Source organism: Vigna unguiculata, chromosome 8, assembly GCF_004118075.2.
Source record: "Vigna unguiculata cultivar IT97K-499-35 chromosome 8, ASM411807v1, whole genome shotgun sequence".
Classification (NCBI taxonomy): Eukaryota; Viridiplantae; Streptophyta; class Magnoliopsida; order Fabales; family Fabaceae; genus Vigna; species Vigna unguiculata.
The window spans coordinates 10,578,922-10,603,774 of record NC_040286.1 but is presented as its reverse complement, the minus strand read 5'-3'; the positions used below and the strand labels follow the sequence as shown (position 1 = coordinate 10,603,774).

The 24,853-nt window shown below is 36.0% G+C and overlaps 1 protein-coding gene across 1 annotated transcript; it reads left to right on the top strand.

Moving 5' to 3' along the window:
- The first annotated feature begins 13,471 nt into the window (after window positions 1-13,471).
- On the top strand, window positions 13,472-23,734 carry LOC114194820 (zinc finger protein ZPR1-like). The gene is given in 14 exon segments (XM_028085232.1): window positions 13,472-13,881; window positions 14,736-14,780; window positions 15,106-15,146; window positions 15,235-15,264; window positions 15,266-15,311; window positions 18,035-18,079; window positions 19,049-19,108; window positions 19,195-19,222; window positions 19,734-19,804; window positions 19,870-19,959; window positions 20,599-20,707; window positions 21,898-21,989; window positions 22,649-22,754; window positions 23,262-23,734. Coding segments are annotated over 14 exon segments (984 nt in total). The 5' UTR covers window positions 13,472-13,755; the 3' UTR covers window positions 23,357-23,734.
- The last annotated feature ends 1,119 nt before the right edge of the window (window positions 23,735-24,853 follow it).

Below are 24,853 nucleotides of genomic sequence, written 5' to 3'. Positions count from 1 at the left end.
AATTACCCACAACAACTAAGTTAGGTACAGTCATAATGGTAAAAAATTCTAACACTTGATGTATAGTAGAAACCAATTGGGGTGTAGGAAGAAGCCCTAAGATGGAGGGTATGTGGATCAAAGCTGTGATAGAAGAGGATGAACCCAATGAGAAATATGATTACTTGGGTGAGAATGAATATAGGAGCCCACTATTTCAGCAGACAAGAGCTAAGAGGAATCAGATAAAGCCCAAATGGATGAAGGATTTTGTGATGTAATAATTGAGGATAAAATATGTTTTTACATGTTAATTCCTTAAGAATGACAGTTGGCTGATGATTGGTTACCTAACCGTAAGAATAGGGAATTTGTTAGAAGGATCCTATATGTACTATTGGCATGATCCCTTTTTTAGGGCATTGAGAATTAATGAACCTTCTATTCCCTTCTATTTTCTATTTTTTCTCTCTTTAACGTTTCAGGAGGTGTTTCCCTCGAAGTGAGTTTATTATGGTTGATGCTTTCATTGAGAGTGTTATTCTTTAACCTAACCATGTCTTCTTGACAAAATTCTTATGACTTCCTTGCCTCTGCCATCCAAAACCTCATAGCCTCCCAAACCGCCTTCCAACGTGACATTACAACAAAAATAGCAACCCTGGAAACCCATATCCATACTGGATCCCCCTCTACTACCCAAAACTCCACTTCACCTAACCCATCATTAAAGGTCCTTTCCACACCCCTCAAGCTCGATTTACCCTGGTTCAATGGAGATGGTCCTACTGGTTGGATCTTCAAGATCAATCAATTTTTCGACTTCCACAACACCCCTAAAGATCCACGTTTGTAGCTGGCAGCCTTTGCCTTAAAGGGTGAGGTGTTAAATTGGTTCCAGTGGGTACATGCCAACGATCAGGTGCCGTCGTGGCCGATTTTCACCCACATTCTCCAGTCCCGTTTTGCAACCTCCACCTTCGACGATCCTCGTGGGCCGTTGTTCAAGCTCACACAATCAGGCTCGGATCGTAAGTATCAATTGTAATTCAAAGCATTAGCAAACCGTATCACGGGTCTCTCACACCAATTCTACTTGAGCTACTTCATCTCCAGTCTTAAGCCTGAGATACGCCGAGAGGTGCTAGCATTTTGATCAAGTTCACTCAATCATGTCATCTATCTTGTGAAGCTCTAGGAAGATAAGTTTGGTGACCTCAATTTTTTCTTTTCCACCTCACAACCCAAACGCCTATCCTTTCCACCTCCATCGTTAAACCCACAATCGACCACCACCTCAACAACCACCATTGCTCCCCACACCACATCCTCCCAAGACTTCCTTACCACCTTACAAGCAAATGTCTCAAGCAGAACTTCAATCTTGCCGTGAAAAGGGTTGTGTTACACTTGTGACGAGAAGTACCACAAAAATTACAAATGTCAAGGTAAGTACATGGTGATCATTGCTGACCTAGATTTTCCAGAACCTTCAGAGTTAGATCTCACCCAATTGCTACTCTTTCATGATCCACCCACATAAACTAAATTGATTTCCCCCTCAGACTCGAATGAAGCCCAAATTAGCTTGCACGCCTTATTGGGCCATGCCATTCCCAAAACACTAAGATTTTCAGGTTGGTTTGGTAAGTTCGTGGTCACAATATATACATACAAACACACCAAAAGAATTCCATCCTTTAATTCCATATCACATGACCACCATCATGTCATCCATGGTCTACGTCTTTAGACGAATATCTTAAGATGTCTTGTTGCCACACCTACAAGCCACAACTTGTAGAGCACGTGCAGGAAACCTGCTACAAACCATACTTTATAACGTTAGGTGGAGTTCCCAATACAAAAATAGTTTTTAATGTCCCAAGACTACCAAACTCGTCATTCACATACTGAGGAGAGCAATCTATCTGGACCCATCCGTACGAGCCACAACTCACACACTCATACTGGCAACACTCGTCAATTCGAGCCACAACTCAAAAGTTTCTTGTATTCATCTGCCATCCCGAGCCAAAACTCAAGAGATGTCATTCCGAGCCATAACTCAAGGAATGTCATGTGCTTAACCCTTATCCCGAACCACAACTTAAGGGATACATTTCGAGTCACAACTCAAGGAACCTCAGCAAACTGACCTTCGAGATATCACCAAAGCCTTGTAGACCACGCACATCTAAAGCAAGCAAAACACAAGTTCTACTTCTACATTATCGCCTAGCGTTGCTCCTAGGCCATCAGGCGAAACACACTTTCAGACCGCTTGGCGGGGGACACGTGCCGCCAAGCGCTAAGCGCCACTGTACACATTGCCTCCACAGGTATCACCTGGCAAGACGATCTTCACTGCCAGGCGCCACACATTCCTGTTGCCCTCTGGAATTGTAGCTATCTCCTGGCGGTTCCCATACCGTTGCCAGGCACTACACTAGTACTAGTGCAATACCAGTTTTGGTTTAGGTTCAGGTACAATTGCTCACACCCTCAACTCACCTAGCCACTCAACCAGCGCATCATAATCCTAATTATTGATTATCACACTAATTGCAACTATCATATTTCATCTTCACATACCCCATTCATTAAATAAGTCACCCAATGAGATTTTCATGTACTCATACTCATATTTTCATTCATTCTTGATGCACAATGCTCGCTTCCTTCTAAACATAACTGAATCTCTATTTCCATCCTACTACATTCTCTCTTAGTCTCTTGCCACAGAGTACCACATTTTTACTACTTGAATTGAACCATGACTAACTCGGCCACCCACAAAATACTCCAACTCTTTATTCTCGTGTTATTGCCAATCCACTCACACTACAAGTTTAATTACTATTTTGGACCGAGATAAATATCACAATTTCTCCTAATTATCATGCAATCATAGATTAACTCATAATAGTTGCCACATATTTTATTCTCCATTTTTTCCTTACTCTAAGTTTCCTAATTCCATTGACGTAAATGACACATCCCCATAGAGTCCCCAGGCCCTCATTTCATCTCCCAGCCACGCAGTGCGTAATTCACTATGCTGGCGCTTGGCGGCTCCCTCAGTACCACCAGGCGACGCATAGTATTCTGGGAAATTCCCAGAATTTCTAGCACCTAGGAAGACCCCAACCACCATGAAAATCCACCCTTTTGAGTATTTTTCACGATCCACCCATCAGTCATGCTACCAAAGAGGTCTAATACTAATTTAATTATGAAATTCCAGTTTCCTTAGAGTAATTCCTGCATCCTTTAATCTTAACGCAAAATTCCAATCCCTTCCAAACCCTAAACACAATATTCCTTGCATTTCATACCATTACTTTCCAACGCGATGTAACTCAACAATATATGGCGCTCAAAAACCAACCAACTAATAGAGCCCCATGTTTCCTCGATCAGAATCAACCCATACGCATCAAAACATCAAAATCGAGCCAAAATGACTCGCGTCGCCTGACGGATGTTCATCACTGCCAAGCCATTCAAACAAACCCCAGAAAAACTAGGTTGAGGCACGCGTCACCTAGCGGTCAGGATCATATCACCAACCGGTTCCTCTTCAGGAACCCAAAAACACACAAAGAAAGGATGAGTTGCCTGGCGGCAGTTCATCACCCGCCAGGCAGTTTCTGGAAAATTCCAAAAACACGAAACTCGTACCATAAAAAGAATATATGCATCCAATTAATCATACTTTTCATACCATTTAAGCGATACAAATTAAAAGAACGGTTACAACTCCCCTAACTTGGATATCATTGCCAAAACTTGAAGATTCTTGGCTTCTTCCTTGATAAAAATACTCTCCTTGAGCTTCCCCACTTCAGCTCTCCTTCTCACTCAGTTAGCACAATGCACACTCAAATTTTCTCTCCTCACAATGCTTTACAAGGGCAGACTCAGAAAACCCTCCTTCTCACCTCTAATTGGCCTTTTAATTAGGTATTAATGGTGGTTAATGACCAAAAACGAAAATTTGGTTTAATGATGATGGTAATTGCCATTCAAGGACTATTATGAGTTATTTTTCAGCCCCTCTTAGTTGCTCCCTTGTCAGCTAGGATTTCTCTGCCCTTTCACATTCATGCCAAAGAGAATATTGGTAAAAAGAAAGTTTGATTTGGTTCTACCAAGGTTAGAACCCATAACCATGCCAATGTCAAATCAATGCACAACCATTCAACCAATTCATGTTTCGTTATAATTCTAAGATTATATTATCACTCATCATGATCAAGCATATTACTAAAATAATAATCAATTAAATAACACATAAATGGCATACATAGGACTCAAACCCAAGTCATCTCAACATAACTAAGTACTCAATCACTTGAGCTAGTACTTTTTCACGTCACATTAATCAACAATTAATGTCATAAAGGCTCCCACTACTCGCATTTATGAATTAATTATTTATTTAATTAATTAAATTTCGCGGGTCTTATAGTACCCTCACTTTCAGAAGCAGGAAATGGAACGCTTAATCTAGGAAATGTTAGATTCGAGTTTTATTCGGAATAACTCAAGCCCTTTCTCTTCACCTGTACTTTTGGTCAAAAAATGGGATGGGAGTTGACGATTTTGTGTAGATTACAGAGCTCTTAATGTTATTACATGTAAGGATCAATTTCCTATATTGTTAATCAACGAATTGTTAGATGAATTGTTTGCGACCAAGTGTTTTTCTAAGTTGGATATCCGCTCTGGGTACCATCAGAGTATGCATCTGGATGATGTCCACAAAACGACTTTTCGTACGCATATAGGCCACTATGAATTTCTGGTTACGTCGTTTGGCTTGTGTAATGCTCCTGCGACCTTTCAGTCTACCATGAACCCTTGCTTCAACCATTTCTCAGGAAGTTTGTCGTTGTTTTTTTTACGACATTCTAGTTTACAATAAATCATCTCTAGAACATATTACTCACTTTGAACTGGTCTTTGAGTGACTGTTACAAAATTAGTTTTTTTAAGTTGTTTAAGTGCTCTTTTGCACAACCTACAATTGAGTATCTTGGTCTTATTGTTTCAGAGCAGGGTGTTGGTCCTAATCCATCAAAGGTGGAAGCTATGCTTGTTTTGCCTTCACCTACTAACGTTAAGCAATTTTGCGGATTCTTGGGACTCACGGGATTCTACCGCAAATTCGCTAAGCATTATGCATTTATTGCTGCCGCACTCACGAAATTGCTAAAAAATGACTCTTTTTCATGGACAAATATTGCATAGGTGGCTTTTGATAACCTCAAATCTACAATGTCTACAGCCTTAGTACTTGCACTTCTTGATTTTGAGCAAGTCTTTGTTGTAGAAACAAATGTTTCTAGAGTAGGGATAGGAGCAATCTTAATGTAACACAATCACCTTATCAATTTCTTTGGCAAGAAATTATGCCCAAATCTTCTGTTAGAGTCCACGTATGTCTGTGAACTACATGCCATAACCGCTGCAGTTAAAAAGTGGAGGATTTATTTGCTAGGCCGCAAATTCATTATTCATACTGACCAACGAAGCCTTAAGAGTTGATGACACAAGTAATTCAAACCTTGGAACAACAATATTACTTGGCAAAACTATTGGGCAACACTTATCAAATTGTGTACAAGCCCGGTTTAACTAATAAGGTGGCTGACACATTGTCTAGAGTGCATGAAACAAGTGGAACACTATTGAGGCTCATTATCCCTCATTTCACTTTTGTTGACAAGCTTAAAGAATTGTACTCCATTGACCCTGAGCTTTCAGACTTGGTTGCCAAGGTGCAACAACAACCAGCACAACACCCGCACTTCCAAATGAAACAAGGCATCTTGTTTTACAAGGGCAAGATTTTTCTTACCCCCTTTTCATCCTTTTATTCTCTATTGTTGGATGAGTTTCATTGTTCAAGAATTGGAGGGCATGCGGGTATCCAATGAACATATGGTCGTCTTTGTGAGAATTTCTATTGGAAAGGCATGAAAACAGATGTTGTGCAATTTGTCTTATCTTGCCTAACTTGCCAGCGTACTAAGACTCTTACACACCGTCCCTATGGGTTGCTTCAGCCCCTACCGATTCCAACAGGTGTATGGGAGGATGTCTCTATGGATTTCATCATAGGGCTTTCTTCATTCCAAGGCCATACGGTGATCTTCGTTGTTGTCGATCATTTTTCTAAGGTGGCGCACTTTGGCATGCTTCGCACTTCCTTTACCGTAGCTAGAAAGGCTGGTCTTTTTGGAACGCTAGTTTGTAAACTACATGACATGCCTTGTAGCATTTTTTCTGATCGAGACTCAATTTTTATGAGCCATTTCTGGCAGGAGATTTTTAAACTCAATGGTACTAAACTTCGAATGACTACAACTTATCACCCTTAGAGTGACGGTCAAACGGAAAATGTTAATAAGCTACTACAATAGTATTTACAAGCCTTCGTTCATGTTGAACCCAAAGGTTGGGGGCGTTTTCTACCTTAGGCTGAGTTTCATTACAACACTACTATTCACTCTTTGACATGTTTGAGTCCTTTCTTTGTCGGTTATGGCAAGCAACCCCCATATATTTCTCAATACATAGCTGGGAGTTCACGCATCGAGGCTGTTGATTCCGAGTTGACTGGTCACGACCGCATTTTATCCAAGCTTAAGGCTCACCTAGAGCGAGCACAGGCATGCCAAAAGTATTACTATGATCAGCACCGCATTGACTATTCCTTCAAGGTGGGTGATCTTGTTATGGTTAAGCTCCAACCTTATCGTCAATTTTCTGTGAAAAACTCCCGTAATAAAAAACTGGCTCAACATTTTTATGGTCCTTTCCCAATTATCTGCGTGCAAGACTTTGCCTTTGAATTACAACTGCTTGTAGAGTCTAAAATACCCTGTTTTTCACGTCTCCAAACTCAAACCATTTGTGGGGAGCGTGGATGATGTTCCATTGGACCTTCCACCTACAACCGTGGGTAATCAGCCACAAATCAAACTTGTTGCTATTTTGGATGTTGAAAACCAAGAGACACCCGTAGAGACACAAGTTCTCGTGTAATGGAAGGGCATGTACCTTGAGGACTCCACTCGGGAATTGCTCTTTGAGTTTTCAGCAGCATATCCCATCTTCCACCTTGAGGACAAGGTGTCTTTCCAATAGAAAAGGGATGTGATAGAAGAGGATGAGCCCAATGAGGAATATGATGACTTGGGTGAGAATGAGTATAGGAGCCCGTTATTTCAGCAAACAAGAGCTAAGAGAAATCAGATAAAGTCCAAGTAGATGAAAGATTTTGTGATGTAATAATTAAGGACAGGAATAGAATAGGTTTTTACGTGTTAATTGTGACATCCCAACCGGATATTACGAATTTAAATAATAAAATAAAGAAATATAATTAAACTGCATTTAATAAAATATCATTTCCCAAAACCGCGAGAAAATTTAAAACTTTTATTACACAGACAATAGTCCACAATCCATAATTATAAAACCAAGTTTAATAATATAAAATATTACAATTGTTCCAAAACATAATAAAAACTCTGATAAACAAAAAATCTTCTCCCAATACTAGCCCTGCTCCGTCTCTAGACCTCACCAGATCCACCTGCAATATCATTTGCTCATGTGTACCGCGTACATGATCATCGCCAAACACAAACAGATAGAGTGAGCTAACGAATTCCACATATATATAAATATTGCATTGTTATATATATCACACAATCACACCAAATGAATCTATTTCTTTGATCCCATACCACATGGCCACTACCATAATAATCGTGTTCTACGTCTTATAGCAATTACCTCAAGATGTCTTGCTGCCATACCTATCAGCCACAACCGATAGAGCACGTACGGGAAACCATGCTATGGATCATACACCGTAACGCCAGGTGGAGTTCCTATATATGAACATAGTTCGTAACGTCCCAAGACTACCAAACTCGTTAGCTAATTACTGAGGAGGGCAATCCATCTAGACCCATTCGTATTGGCCACAACCAGCACACTCACACTGGCAACACTCGCCAACCCGAGCCACAACTCAAGAGTTCCTCGTGTTCATCCGCTATCCCAAGCCACAACTCAAGGGACGTCATTCCGGGCCACAACCTAGAGAATGCCACGTGCTTAACCCCTATCCCGAGCCACAACTCAAGGGATACGTTCCGAGCCACAACTCAAGGAACACTAGCAAGTCGACCGTTAATGCATCACTAAAGCTTTGTAGATCACGCACATCAAGAATAAGAACACCAATACTGTTACAGTAAAATCACATGGTGAGGGACACGTACCACCAGGTGTTGCATGCTTCCAGATCACCTGGAAGGTATGATGAGTCGAACCTTAGCTCACATTCAATAATTAAATTTTTGGGAATTTAATATTATTTTTACGCTTAAAAATTGTATTTAGTTGCATACTATATTATTGGATATTCTTGAGTTTAATAATGCACTGTAATTTAATTTAAGTCCTTAAGAGTGTAAATAATGAATATTTTAATTCATAAATTAAGTCCCAAAATAAGAATTTTGGAGAGGAATAGTTCAGGTACTAAATAAACCCCTAATTCTCATGTTTACACCCCTTTTTCCCAATTGGATTATCTATTTCTGAAAAAGGACATTTCTAGAGCTAACTGCACCCCCTGTTTTCAGGTTCACACCTCTTTTTGTAATTGGACTTTCAATTTCTGTTCTACACCCCTCCTTTTTACTAAATTGCACCCTAATGTCACTTAAACTCTAGTCCACCAGATTTCGCCATGTGGAAATCCTCCACTTACTAAATTAACCAATGACAATTTGCCACATCATCAATCCTCCACTAACTCAAATCACCAATCAATGTTTGCCACGTCATCATCTCCTTCCCAACACAAACCCTAACCCTAGTCTCCTTTTCTCTTTTCTACACCAACCCACTCCGCAGTCGCCACACTCCTAGTCGCCACCTCCATGGCCGCCACGAACACGTTTGGCCACCGCTGCACACGCCGGAAAGCAGCCACCATGTCACACTGCCATCCGTTCGACCCTTCACCTTCTGCGCAACCGTGATGCCTCCGCTGTCCAAGACGAACATTGCCGCTCCAACTGCGCACCACATGCGCCACTTGCACCACCATCTTCTCTGACGTCTCCTGTTGCCACCCACCACTCGAGCTCACGCTGGAATCCATGGCTGCACCCTCTTCTCGGATGAGCTGCTAGAACCTCACCTGCATTCGCAAACACGAAGGCCGTCGCACCTTCTTCCTCCATCATCACGCTACCATCACTGTTCGCCCTCGCTCTAGAATCACCACCGTTGCACCGTCGGAGTGCCTCCGTTCTGCACAGCTTCAAGTCTGCGCGTGTCGCGACCTTCTACGAACCTGCACCTCGTCAATGCGACAACCACCCCAACAATCACCATGAACTCGCGAAACCACTTGCGAAGCCACCACCAAACTTCGTTGATCTCCTTCACCATGAGGGAAACCATGATTCTGTGATGCAACGCAAAGCCTCTGCCATTCGCAACCTCTGATCTGCGGCCATAAGCACCACCACTGCCACTAGGATGTATGCCTCGTGTCGTCCGCACCGCAACAGCGGCAAAACGCGTCGCCGAACACGTCTTTCATCTGAAAATAGTGGCCACCCTTGGATTGCAAAACGCACCTTGCGCTCACGACAGCCAAACCTTAATTACGGAAAGGAAATCTGATTTGGGAGAGAGACTGCTCTAACACGTGGCAGCCTCTCGTTGGACAGTCAACGAGTCAACACTGGTCAACCAGTCAACTCTGGGCAAAGATTTGGTCAACAGTGGTCCAACAAGCTATTTTACACTATTTCTGGCAGGTGGTTCCTCTATAGGAACCCTGAATTTCCTAAAAGAGGAAAGAATCGTCTGGCGGCAGTTCATCGCCGACCAGACAATTTCTGAAATTTCCTATAACCACAACTTTAATTGGAATACAACAATTCATACATAATCATACCATACTTAGCATGCCAAGACTTAAAATAATCAACGCATGAAATTACTTTATTTAGCATGCCAATCGAATTTAAAATAAAGGTAACACGTAAGGTTACTATATTTAGCATGAAAATCAGAATTAAACATACAATTAAAGCGTAAAAGCTCCCCTAACCTGGTTTCCTTGCTTAAAACACAAATGCTAGAGCTCCCCCTTTGATCACCAATGGTCTCCTTAGCACCACCTCAATTTAGCTCCTCTAATTCACTTACTAATCATTATTTTTCCTTAATTTCGTGCACCTTACAATGCTCTAAAATATTCAGCCTCTAAACCCCTCTATTCTCTCACAATTTGTCTTTTAATGGTGTCTTAAACAAAAATGACATTAAGACTAATTTTAATTGTCATTCAAAGTCACTTATGGACTGTTTTCCCAACCTCCCTTGGCTGATCATTCATTTAGGGTTTTCTCCACCCTTTCACCTTCATGCCAAAACTAATTTTAGCAAAAAAGAACTTTAATTTAAAATTACCAAGGTTCAAACCCATAACCATGCCAATGTTCAATTCAATACACAACCATCAAACCAATTCATGTTTTATGATATTTAATATAATTCTATAAGTATATTATCACTCAACATGATCAAGCATATTATTAAAAATAATAATAAATTAAAGGTTAAAATACTCCGTTGGTCATCATTTTTGTACCAAAATCTCAATTTGGTCCTCGTATTTTAATTAGTCTCAATTAGGTCCTCAATTTTGTAAATTAGTATCAATTAGGTCCTTTCCGTTAGTGTTGAACTAACACCATTAAGTAGGTGCCACGTGTCAGCTCCTCGTTTTTTTGAATTTTTTTAATATATTTTTTTGAATTTTTGAATTTTTTTTTAAATTTTTAAATATTTTTTAAATTTTTAATTATTTTTTTTAAAATATTTATGCCACATGTCATGTTTGTAGTGTGCCACGTGTCAATCTTATATGGTGACACGTGTCAAATTATTGTATGAATCTCAATTTGGTCCTCATATTTATTAATTTGATTTGATTTCAATCCCAAATTTTTTAAAAATGTTCAGTTTTAGGCACTCCAAATTTAGACCAAATTTTACTTTTATATAATGTTATGATTATTTTTATTAAAATTGATATTTTTATTAAATATTTTAATAATATTAATTGTATTTAATATTAAAATTTGAAATATATTCATTTTAATTTGTTATAATTTTTTTAAAAATTTTTACATTTGAATTTATAAAATTGTTATTTTTAAGCCAAATCTAAAATATTGTTAATATAGAATGTTATACAAATATTTTGAATATAAATTTATTAATCTATATATTTATAATTTTAAAATAAAATTGAAATAAGGTTTAATGTAAAATATAAATTTAAATAAATTAAATATTGTTAAAAATATGTAATAGATATATCACTTGTAATAAAAGTATCATCATTACATTTATATAAAAATTAAATTTTGTCTAAATTTGGAGCACATGAAATTAATTTTTTTTTTAAAAATTTGGGACTGAAATCAAATCAAATTAACAAATATAGGACCAAATTGAGATTCGTACAATAATTTGACATATGTCACCATATTAGATTGACATGTGGCACACTACAAACATGACACGTGGCATAAATATATATATTTTTTAAAAAATTTAAAAAATTTAAAAAAAATTAAAAAATATAAAAAAATTCAAAAAAACAAGGAGCTGACACGTGACACCTACTTAACGGTGTTAGTTCTACACTAACGGAAAAGACCTAATTGATACTAATTTACAAAATTGAGGACCTAATTGAGACTAATAAAAATATGAGGACCAAATTGAGATTTTGGAACAAAACGAGGACCAATGGAGTATTTTAACCTAAATTAAATAACACACAATTGACATACATAAGACTCAAACCTAAGTCCTCTTAGGTAATTAAGTACTCTCAAACACTTGAGCTAATACTTTTCTACATCATATAAATCAATAATTAATGTCTTAAAGGCTCTTACTACCCGCATTTATTAATTAATTATTTAATTTTCACAGGTCTTACATTAATTCTTTCAAAAATGGGAGTCGGCTAATGATTGGTTACCTAACCTAAGAATAAGGAATTTATTAGAAAATCCTTTGGACATGATTTTTTAGGGCATTGAGAATTAATGAACCTTCTATTCCCTTGTATTTTCTAGGTTTAATCATACCTTTGGTTCCTATTTTCATAGTGAAATCTCAATATGGTTCCTATTTTTTTCATCTCAATTTGGTCCCTATTTTGGAAATTTGATCTCAATGTAGTCCTTTCCGTTAGTGGTATAGTAACAACGTTAAATAGGGTGCCACGTGTCAGTTTCTCAATTTTTTGATTCTTTTTTGAATTTTTTTTTGAATTTTTTTTATTTTGATTTTTTTTAAAAATAAAAAAATTTGCCACGTTTCAAGCTGTCATCGTGCCACGTGACCGTGACAAAGTGATGTGGCAGTGACAATGACAGGTGTCAATATTATGCCAGGTGTCATTTCCTCCGTCTCAATTTGGTCCCTGTATTATAATTTTTGTCTAAATTTAGTCCTTATTTTTGTAAAAATAGTGCAATTTTGTCCCTTTCCAAATTAAAACAAAAATTAATTTTTATATAAATTTTATACAAATATTTTTCTTAAATTTGATATTTTTATTCAAATTGATATTTTTATTATATATTTTTAACATAGCTAAGTTTATTTAAATTTGTGTTTCACATTCAATTTTAGTTAAAATTATTTTCAAATTTTAAATTTATATGTCTTTTATTGTTACATGAACTATTAATTTATGATTTTTTTTTCTATTAACATTATTTTCTATTAACAACTTTAAAACAATTTTAAATAAAATTCAATGTAAAATTTTAATTAAATGAACTTAATTTTGTTAAAAATATTTACTTGAAATATCAATTTTGATAGAAATATTTGTGTACATTTATATAAAAATTAAATTAAATTTGATTTCAATTTGGAGAGAAACAAAATTGTTAAATTTTTACAAAAGATTGAGACTGAATTGAGACAAAAATTAAAATAATAAAGGGACCAAATTGAGAAAATGAAAATGACATAAGTGACACGTGTCATTGTCACTGTCACATCACTTTGTCACTGCTATGTGGCATGATGATAGCTTGACATGCTGTAATTTTTTTTAAATTAAAAAAAGATAAAAATTAAAAAAAATAAAAAATTTAAAAACATTAAAAAAATTAAAAAAATTAAAAAAAAATTAAAAAAAATTAAAAAAATTAAAAAAACTGAGGAACTTACACATGCTATTTAACGCTGTTATTATATCACTAATTAACAGACAGGACTACATTGAGATTAAATTTCCAAGGGACCAAATTAAAATGAAAAAGAATAGAAATATCAAATTAAGATTTCGCTAGAACCAAATGCACGATTAAACTTATTTTCTATTTTTTCTCTCTTTTAACGATTCTGGAGGTGCTCCTATCGAACTGAGTTTATTACAATCACTTCTTTCTTCATTCAGCATTGCAAGACACTCTACTCTTTTGCGCCAGCATATCAACTACCGGAGCCACTGCTGCGCGACCGGGAGAGGTCGTTGACGCCGTTTTCTTCTCTGCACGAACTCTTTCGAAAACAATTGCCACGAGGGTTTCTTCAAAACTCAGAATTCTCCTTCGCAGCAGGAACTCTCGTCACTGCTTGAAATCGAAGGTTCTAACAATAACGCGAAGGGAATCGTGGAATTGAGTAATGGAAGGGAATGCGAGAAGCCAGAAAATCGTGGACGTAGGATCGGTTGTGGAAGCCGTTTCAGCTGAGGATGGTGACGCTCCACTCTACAGCCTCGATAGTCTTTGTATGCGGTGTGGTGAAAACGTAAGCTTCTCCCATTTTCCGCCACCGCTTGCTTTTCATTTGGCTTTTCAATGAATTCACAGTGTTCCTTTCTACTTTTTCTCGCACCTCCTGTGTGGTTAACTCAACGATTCAATTCTCCATTCTTATACTATCTTTTTCTTCACTCGGTGAACATTGCAATGTCAGCGCTTCGTTTTCTTCTTCCCCTGCGTCAATACGTTTAATTTGTATTCAGTACACCATTCTTTTTGCGCTTGTTTCTGAACCTTCTCATGTTCTAAACCATGCACCTTGTTTTTTTCTCCTCTTGCTTCGATGCGTTTAATTTATGAGCCGGTGCGGTGTTTAATTTATCTATCAACGCGTTTAGTTGGGGTTTGGGGTTTGTGGGGTGGTACTGAACACCGTTTTGAACTTACAACTGCTTGAATGAGGTAATGTAGTTTTCACTTTGCCCAAGTTTGTAAAAGTGACTTGTAATAGTACTATTTGTTTAGCATAAGCTTTTGGCAGAAAAGTATCAGTGTTAACCATTTTCTAGTTTAATTTAATAATCAATTTTTTTATGTGAAGTTTCATGTACTGGGAACTTAATTAAGCTCTTAATTACGGACTAGGACTAGTAGAATAGTTAGTACTTCATTTATTTACAAGCGACATTGTTACCCGAGTAATTTAGTAATGAATATTTAGACTTTTTTGTGTGTTTCATCTTTTGTGTTGTTCTATCCATATGACCATGTTAAAAATCAATGAAACAATTATTTATTAGTGAAGAAATGATTCAAGTACACCCTAAGCCTTAATATTGTATCTTCATCCAAAATTTTTAAATTTTATCACCTGACCTGAATTTCTGTCATGTTTGTCAGGGGATTACAAGATTTTTATTGACTTTAATTCCTCAGTTCAAAAAGGTATGTCTTGTCTTTTGCTCCATCTGCTCTTGTGATTGGCAAGTGGTTACTGTTTTTGATCCTTCATTGATAGGTATTGGGAATATCATATATGTAGTTAAATTTCACCTTTATTTCTGTTATCCTTATGCTTAGGCCTCATTCACTTTTTTTTTTTCCTGAAGTTTTTTGTTACATATTTCAATCAAATGAATTAGCATTATTGATTCACAAATTAGATAATGGATCATATTACATACTGTTATTTTTATCTGCTGTTTCTTTTGTTTTGTCTGTCCATTTGTTTTCTTAAATATAACACACGCCACATTTACCTTTCCTGCAGAGTTTGCTATCAGCTTTTGGATGTCCACACTGTGGTGAGAGGTAAGCCTTTTAGTCTATGATTATTGGTGCGTTGAATGTTATTGGTTCCTTTAATCTTTCTCATAAGTTATTGATTATTATCTGTCAGGAACAATGAAGTACAGTTTGCTGGTGAAATCACGCGGTTGTCGTTACATTTTGGCAATCACATCAGGCGAGCAGAAGGTTGGGTTTATTCAAATTTCGGCTCCCCATCCCCAAATGATTATTATAAATGATATAACAAAACATATATGGCCTTAGATGAATTCTAAAACATGTTGTAGTAATCATGGTACATACAATACTGATATGGATGGAGGTACTCCAATACTCTTTATCAGCTATCTTCTTTCCATTCAGTTAATGTCCATGCTGGGGTTCTTGACACTAGTGACTGCCCTATTTTGAAGGATGATTTTTCATACTTTTGCTGATGTCTTTCTCTTAAATAGCATCCATGTTTAAGTTAGAAGACCATTGGTGTTAGAATCAACATTTACCTTGTAGGATCATGCTGTCCCATGAGTTGAACACACCCTGGGAAATCCCTTTCTTCTCATTTGTGAAGCCCTACCAACCCATTCGTAGTAACCTTCTCCGTATTGCACTCAACCTTTTCTTTGTCACAACTGCATACCTCAACTCTGTGATTCCATTGTTTCCTAGACTAGTGCCACCTTTAACTTCTATTATTGCACCTTCCTTTGACTGTAGCAACATTTTCAGCTTAGTAATCCTTCCCATACAAGTTAATTTTGTGGGATTGATTATGGCACTAAGCTCAAAGTCTATGACGGTAATCCTTCCCATACAATTGCTGGGTCACCTGCATTGGCCGAATCCAGACTGATAGGCCTTGGAATAGGGGTTGGCGGCTCTAATGCACATTAATTAAGGACAACCCTGGCCCACCATAATTTGCAGCCTCGTGAACTCTCATTGTGATAGGTGTGAGTCGGTGAACCCTCATTGTGATAGGTGTGAGTGGGTGAGTATAAATCCCGCATAAGGCTTGGAAAATTTTACTTAACAAATAAGTATTGTGTGGTTAACTTAAATCCCAAACTTAAATTATAGGAAAGTTCAACAGCATAATTTTCTAGTCAACTAAAAAAAAATAGTATTAAGTATTTCTTTCCCACATTTCTGATTATACTATTTGGATACTGACTTACTATTGTTATAATTTTTAAATCTACTTTTGTTTTAATACTGTGATTTAAGAGGTTATTTTCTTTGTTTATGATATTCTTATGCATATGTACTATATATGTATAATTTTGTATTTTAGGTAAAATCCTAAGATCTTACCATCCAAGTTAAGATCCCCTATCTACGAGTTTCTAATCTCCTCCTCATCCTAGGTAGAATATCGAGTTGAAATTGTAAAAGACATTTATCATGTAATGATGTGAAACTATTTGAAGCAAGATGGCATGCAATCAAGATTGTCAAACTTAGGAGTTCATAGAAGCACGTGGAGGCTTTGTAAACTTGTCTTAAACTCGTAAGAGTTTGCTTACCATAAAAAATGTTAACAATAAAATAACATAGTAACATAGTCGACACCCAAATGGACAGAGACTCACAAGAGAGAACTAGTGAATCACAAAATGTGTGTTCTACATAGGCCCAAAACAAATTGAGTCAGGGCCAATTTTGGCTTTCTCGTACTGTCCAACCAAGCTCACTAAATCAATCCAAAACTCAAATTGTACACGATTTTGCACGAGCCTATAGGTTTGTTTAACTATGTTAGACAATGTTGGAGTGTTTATGTTTGTTTTAACTCCTACTCTCAATTTTGATAAGCCTGCATACAATGATACAAATGCATGGCTACTCTCAATTTTGATAAGCATGCATACAATGATACAAATGCATGGCAAAAGTTAATCATGAGAAGCTTAGTAAAATCAGTAATGGTGAGTTAGAGCATGATTGTGCTCTTCAGTCTTCTTCCATACTCAACCTGGTGAAAATTTTAATCTAGACATTGAAATATTGTAAGCCCCATTTTGGGTGACTGGGAGTTTTCAGTTCAAATGTAATTTTCAAAACAAAATGCATTTAGCCAAAATGGAGCTTGGAATATTTTTTCACTTAATTTTGAAACACATCCTCTATCACCATCATCATTATTTCCACGACTACTGTCACTATTTCTGCCAACACAGTCATCATCACTACTACTAATATTGTCTTTGTTTTGAAATTTACAACTGAAAACTGTGCTGAAAAACTAAAAGCCATTCTCAATGAGGCCATAGGATAGTAACATCCGTTCAAATTTTAAAAGAACTTTCTGGCGTGGCACTATAATGAACTATTTCTTTTTTTAATATTATAGTCTTACTTTGTTCTCTTAGGCATCCTGCCTCCTTCCTCCTGCCGGTGACTTTTCCAGTCTTAGGACCTTATGATGATGTTTGCAAAACACTGCAACTGGCATGACTGGTATATTGTGAGCATTTTACTGAATAAAGTAAGACAGGCACCTCAGTGGTGGAATCTGGAAAGAATGCTGCAGTCCTAGTTCAGCTTTTTCTTGCCCCTTTTCTCACCATGTTTACAAAAGAAATGGTCAAACTGGGATTACAGATCTAATTATGAAGCTAAGAGGCTTTTTGAAAATAGTATATGCATGTTTGTCATACAAAATAGGGAAAGAAATATGAAAATTTAAATTGTCCTTGGTAGAACATTGATTCATATACTAAGTTTTCACTAAACAGTAGGTCTTATTGTATGAAACAGAAGCTCCTCCAGGAAATAGCCGTATAGGATAAATTATGGCCTATGTATGCTTACTTGGGATTATTTTATTTTTATTTGTAAGCTTGTTTTTTTGTTTACCATTATGATAATTTGTTTATACAAGTGTCTGACAAGTTTATTGAATGTAGATGCTAAATCGTCAAGTGGTTAAATCAGAATCTGCTACCATTAAGGTATTTAAATTTGTTGTTTATTTTCTTTATATCTATTTAAACTTGTGTAGTTTGTTTCCTATTTAGATTGTAATCTTGAAAATTCTTTAGTTCATTGACACTGTGGTTCTTGTCTCGTTGAAGTCTTAGGGCTAAGCCACATAGTCTTAGTTGAGCTCAAGTTATCTACCTACCTACCTATTTATCTATCTGCTATCTATCTAGATAGTTAGAAAGATATATATTTTTGTGAACTAAGCAATTTAAAATGTTGATTCTAAATTTTAGTGACTAATCTAGCTCTATTATTGGAAAATTCATTTTCTACTTTGTAATAAAGTTATTCAAAGGGAACCTTGCTTATATGTATGATTGTGCAGATACCTGAACTGAATTTTGAGATTCCACCAGAGGCTCAGTGTGGTAGTCTGTCAACGCTACTTCTAATACATATTTCAATTTACTTTGTTGTTTTCTGTTCCTGACAATGACAGGTTTGCTTGTTCAATTTTTTTTCCTGGCTAGGGCGGGGAGTTACCTGTTATTTCTTTTGTCAGTAGTGGAAATCTCCATTCTCAACACTGCATTTTTATTTTAAAATGGCTAAATTTACTCTGCCTGTGTATAGTCATCTAGTGAATAAAGATGTCAATGTGTCCTTTCTGTTTGGTCAAAACAAGTGCTGAATTATAAAGAAGAGATTGCTATCCTTTTAGTCTATTGATTTAGTTATTTTGATTTAGTTTAGATTTCTGAAGCTCTAGGTCCGACTCAATCATATCATAACTTTGGCAGTTTCCATATGCACCCTGTATTTTTGTCGCCAGGATGATGCCCATCGTGAATATTATTCTTAGTTTCTACAATTGGAAATGTAAATTGTAGGCATCAGAGAACTGTAACGCTCCTTTTGTGAAAATTCATGAACATTGAACTGTTGAAAATTTGTAGTCAAATAATTCAACTATATCTTTTGATCTTTAATTATAGGTGGAAGGGATACTTATGAGAGCAGCTGATGAACTTCAGGCCCTTCAAGAGGAACGCAAAGTACTATTTGTTTCTGCGCTATTTTTTTTTTGAAATATGAGTTTCTCTTTAAATAACTTAACTATTGTTATGCTTTCTACCTGTAGCTCCAGAGACCGCTGAAGCAATTGATCAGTTCTTGGTGAAACTGCGAGCCTGTGCAACAGGAGAATCAACTATCACCTTTATTCTTGATGATCCTGCCGGAAACAGCTTCATCGAAAACCCGTAAGCAATTATACCTTGTAGATGTTTTTTAAATGAATAAAAGTATTTTAATAGAGAAGATATTATAAAAGTAGAGGCTAAGGTATCCTTTACATACTAGTAAATGAAAAAAGGCAGTCAGTGATAACATATGGGGGAGCAATCTCCTGGATTTGTTGTTCAAGAGATGAGTGTGGTTTAGTTTTTAAATTGTGTTGACCTCTGTATGCGCTCAAATTTAGTCACGTTGTGCTTAGTCAAAATGAAACATCTGTCTACAATGTTGACATGTACTCGGATCACTTATCGGGTAAAAACTCGATAATATTTATTTGCTTTCTTGAGTACTGTGTCAATGCGAAGTGCCAATTTTATATCCTATATTGTTGCATGAACAATTCTTGGTATTTCTTCCAGTGTTGAGCCTAACAATGGAAAGATATTCCTTACTTTCAAGAAGTAATTGTTATGGCATCCACATGTGATGCCTGTGGCTACCGCAACTCTGAGATATGCTGATTCTTGAGTGTGGCTGTCTTTTTAGGGCATGAATATAATTAATTTTCACCTTGCAGTTGAAACCTGGTGGACGAATTCCTGAAAAGGGGAAGAAAATTACTCTTTCTGTGAAGAATGTCAATGACCTTAGCCGTGATGTAATAAAGGTCTGTTATTCTTTTCGTGATCTTAACTAATCTCAACCCAGTATTTTCTTATTTATATATGTTTAGGGATGAATGATGGATCTTGTAGTTTATCCTTGCATTTAGGGAGCACTTAATTTTCTTACTTCTAGTATGCAATTACTGCAAATTGGGTTCAGTAAAAGAAATCTCATTAAAAAGAAGGTACTTTGGGTTTTAGTTATTGAGGTTATAACCTTCAAATGTAGGGAAAAATGTAAGCTTCTAAACTTGTTTTGCTGAAAGTGTAAATTAACTAACTATAGAAACTAATCATGAGAGATCTTTCAGTGCCACTTTAAAATTTTGCTTTATTCTTCAATTTATTTTGACATCTCACTTGCATGGAACTATAGCATTTTAAGGAATTAAATTTGCATTTTGGGGTTATCAGAAGGCTGAAATGATTCATCAAAAGATAACTTAGAAACGTTAACATGAACATGTTCTGTTTTCAATAATATGTCAAAAGTTGTAATGATACACATACAGTCTTGCTTGTAAAGATAACCTGTGAAAAATGTCATGATGGTACCCATGTAGGCCAGACCATTTTAAACATTATGCAATCTGAGATCTATACCTTTTATATCTATTGACTGAGTAGTTTGGTTTGATTAGTCTGATACTGCAAGTGTAAAAGTTCCGGAACTTGACTTGGAGCTGGCAAGCGGAACCCTTGGAGGAATAGTTACAACTGTTGAAGGTTTAATCACAAGAATTGGTGAAAGTAAGTATCCATTCTATCAATCACATAAATTATAATCTAGTCACCATCCTAATGAGATAGGAGGATTAGGAGCCATCTTTGTGAAAGGAAAGGACATCATAGTACCCATACACTATGTTCAGCTTCAATTGTAACAAAATGATGAAAACATTTTTCTTTGCGATAGATCTTTCAATTTTAACCACTTTAATGTCATTATTTGTTTCTCTCATTCCAAAATCTATCTCAAATATGTTTTGAAAGTCTTCTAATTGCCAAATTTGTATCTGTTTTGGAAGGGTGGAGTTTATAAACTGTTCTCTTTTATCATGTTTATGATGTTCTTGATCCTGTGGTGTGATTTAGTTTTTAATATAATCTAGGGTTAAATATGCTTTTAGTCCTTAAACTTTGATGTAAAATTGGAATTTTTCCTTATTTCAAACTTGGATACAATTTGGTCCCCAAACTTTAAAAATGAATAGATATAATCCTTCTAACCTAACTGTGTTAAATTTTTTTGATGTGTCAAATGACATTTCAAGCTAGTGTTTGAGTTGTTTACATTGTTTGACGCTTTCCAGCTCAAATGGAAGTCTGGAATGCATTTATTTTTAAAGTTTGGTGACCAAAATGTATCAAAGTTTGGGACATTGATGAATTCCAAGCGTCAAGTTTAGAGACTACAAACATATTTAACTCTATAATCTATTTACTTTTTCTAGAATGTATCAATGTAGAATATAATTATATGTGATTTGTGTTGGAAAACTGACTAACCAAAAACAAAATAGCACTTCCTAAGGTGTGTAGATTCACTGTCCTTAAGGACTTATCCGTAGTGTATTGCGCAAGTCCCCTAGGATACAACAGAAACTTCCCGGATTATCCTGAGGATCTCAGAACTAGCAAGAAAATACTCCTCTTTATAGAGGAAGTAACCTAGGACAACAGAAGAAAATAAAGGAGAGAGAAGAGAGCCAAGAGAATTGAGAAGGTGTGTTTTAGGAGAGCACTATATCACCTATTTATAGGTGTGAATGAGGGATGGTGATGGGTTAAAATCTCATGGCTCATGATGAATATCCTGTAACAGCTCAACAACAATCATATTGTTGTAAATACCAAATCGAAACTGATCTAGCTATAATGGCCAAAATGCAACTGCATATTTTGTAATAAACAGATTTTACAACAATTTGCATGTTCAGGCCTTGAGAGGGTCCATGGCTTTACTTTTGGAGATAGTTTTGATGAAAATAGTAGAAGCAAGTGGATAGACTTTAAAACAAGACTAAACAAGGTAACACGTGACTATTTATGAGAGTTGGTTTAATTTCTCCACTTTATAATTCTATTTATCAGGTTATTATTGCAATTTTTTATATTTATTCTTTGCACAATGTCTTGTGGCCGACTGGAAAAAGAGGGAAGATGCGCAATACATAACATCAGGCATTGTAAATTCTTTTGTATTTCTAAAGTGGTCGTCTTGTATTGCTGGTTCTCTTTTAGGAGGAGACTTTGTCCTGTTTTGTTCCCCTCTTGACACTTCAGTTTGATAAATTTTATCATAAAAAAGAAATGGACAACAAAGAGTGATAGAGATATATACATGTTATCTCTTATATGTTATCTCTTCTGTTTTTTTTGGTTGTTAGGTTTTTTACTTGGGTTTTCTGATGATTCCTTTTGTATATCAAAGAGAAAAGGGTTTAAGGAATTTTAACCAAATGCACTCTACAAGATGGGTCCCTTTCTGAGCAACAAAGACCGTGGTCATGTTCCATGCTACTTTTGAGCTACATCACTTGTTGGATGTTTCTCTAATACCAACCACTAATAGACTGCATATTCCTGTCTTTGAATTTGAAGGCTTGGATTTTACTCAACCCATTTAAACTTATTGGTTCAAGGTCTTAATCCCAATTTTTCTTATCTGCATCCTTTCATTGTATGCAGTTTCTTAGCTTGGAAGAAGCTTGGACTCTAATTCTTGATGATGCATTAGTCAATTCTTTTATAGCACCTGCAACTGATGATATGAAAGAGGACAAACAATTAGCATGTAAGTTTTCCAACTCAGATAAATAAAGCTATACTTTGTGCAGATAAAGTTGACATTTTCTGAGTTGAATTTGTGAATATCTGTTTTATCCCCTTTCCATTTCTATCGCAATACTGATTTCATTCACTGTCCATATCTTTGGCATCATAGACATGAGGAATTTTCCCTTTCTTTTTCTTTTTCTATACATAATGGAAAGTTTAAACATGGATCTTTTATTCCATAAAATATCTGATTCGATTCCACTATTTGAGTTGCTAGAAACCCGAATCCAGTGTAGACCATCATCTGAACAAACAAACAAAATTAAGTTTATTTCAGACATTTACCCTTGTTAGGGATTGGTGCTGCAACCTTTTGCTTTACAGTGGGTCCTGAGTAGGCTGAAAATTGGATTTCATGTGATGAACGGGTCTAATGTGGTGTATGTGAAAATATGATTGTGGTTATCTAGAGTGTGATGCATAGTTTTTGATGTATTGTGGTTTTGTGTTTGGCAATGTCCAGTTGAGGAATACGAGAGGTCATGGGAACAAAATGAAGAATTAGGTCTGAATGATATGGACACCTCTTCTGCCGAAGTTGGTTCTAAAACTGAGTGAACATCATGTGATTTCCTCTCCTCACACTCCCAACCAAAACAAATGGAAGTATTAATGTGATAGTTTGATATCATTGAGAGAGAAGATTGGAAAAGTCTTTTGTCTTCAGCCTCATTAACTTGTATCATCCTTCTAGAATAGTTCGGCTGAAAGATGTAACTTATCGTGAGTTACTAAGTTAATTGTTTTCTATTTTTGTTTTTCTGATTTTGTGGTCTCCTGAAATTGTTTCTTAGAGCAATTTTTTTCTTCTTCCCCTTTTTGGCATACAAGCGATAATTACCAAATGTTGTAATATATTAGTATCACCAAAGATACACTTGAGATATACTGGATATTTCCTTACTTGTTAACAAATTTAAATTTGTTTAGTCTTCATTGTGAGGTGTATGAGCTGGCAAAACACACGCATGTACTTTTTCCTCTTAAGAAAAAAAACACTTCTTTTTATCTTGTTCTTACATCTAGGATCCCTATAATGTTTCAAACATTATAATGTTCTTTAAATTAATAGCTTCTTTATATGTAAAAATATCACATTGATCACTAGTATGTGTTAAGCATATACAATCAAATATAAACTTACTCTTTATATTTTTCTTTGGGTAAAAAAAGATGTGAGTATGACTTTTAGCACAAGCACTTATTGATTGAACAACACTAGATCATCTTGCTTAAGTCTGATGAATTTTAGAGAGTATGATGGTACTACAACTTCATAGAATACAGTTTAGACGATTCATGATCATAACACGATGACATGTAATAGTATGTAATGATTTGTTTATATTTATTATAATCAAAACTTTATCCACTAAGAGATTGTATAGAGGTTTTAGACAAGAGTAAACTATTTGGGTCTTAACAAAAAGGATTTGCACACAAACACTAATAATAATCTTTTACAAGACATATGCAAATATAAGTAAATGACTAATGATTATTAGCCATTCTAAATGAACTTGTTGCTTTATGTACAATACTTGAGATTGAGACTGAAAATATATGAGTAGTGGATTTGTAGGACCACTCTTTCTCTTTTATTTATAATGAAACAAGTACATGGAATACAAAGAGATTGCACTAGGATCCTAGGTGTATAATTAGATACAGCAATAGATACAGTAGTAGAAGTTTTCCACACTCTACACCCTATACATAGGGTTAATGATACAATAGAAGTAATAATTCTAACACTCCCTCTCAAGCTGAAGCATACAAATTGTATGAACCAAGCAAGGAACAAATGAACTCAATCTGAGGTCCCCATAATGACTTGGTCAACACATATGCAAGTTGGTCATTTGACCCAACGAACTCAGTACAAATTTCCTTGGTCATCAGTTTTTCTCGAACAAAGTGGCAGTCAATTTCTGTGTTTAGTTCTCTCATGAAACACTGGATTTGATGCAATGTGGAGAGCAGCCTGGTTGTCACACTACATCTTCATGGTCTGAATTTCACAAAAGTTAAGCTCCCGAAGAAATTGCTTTACCC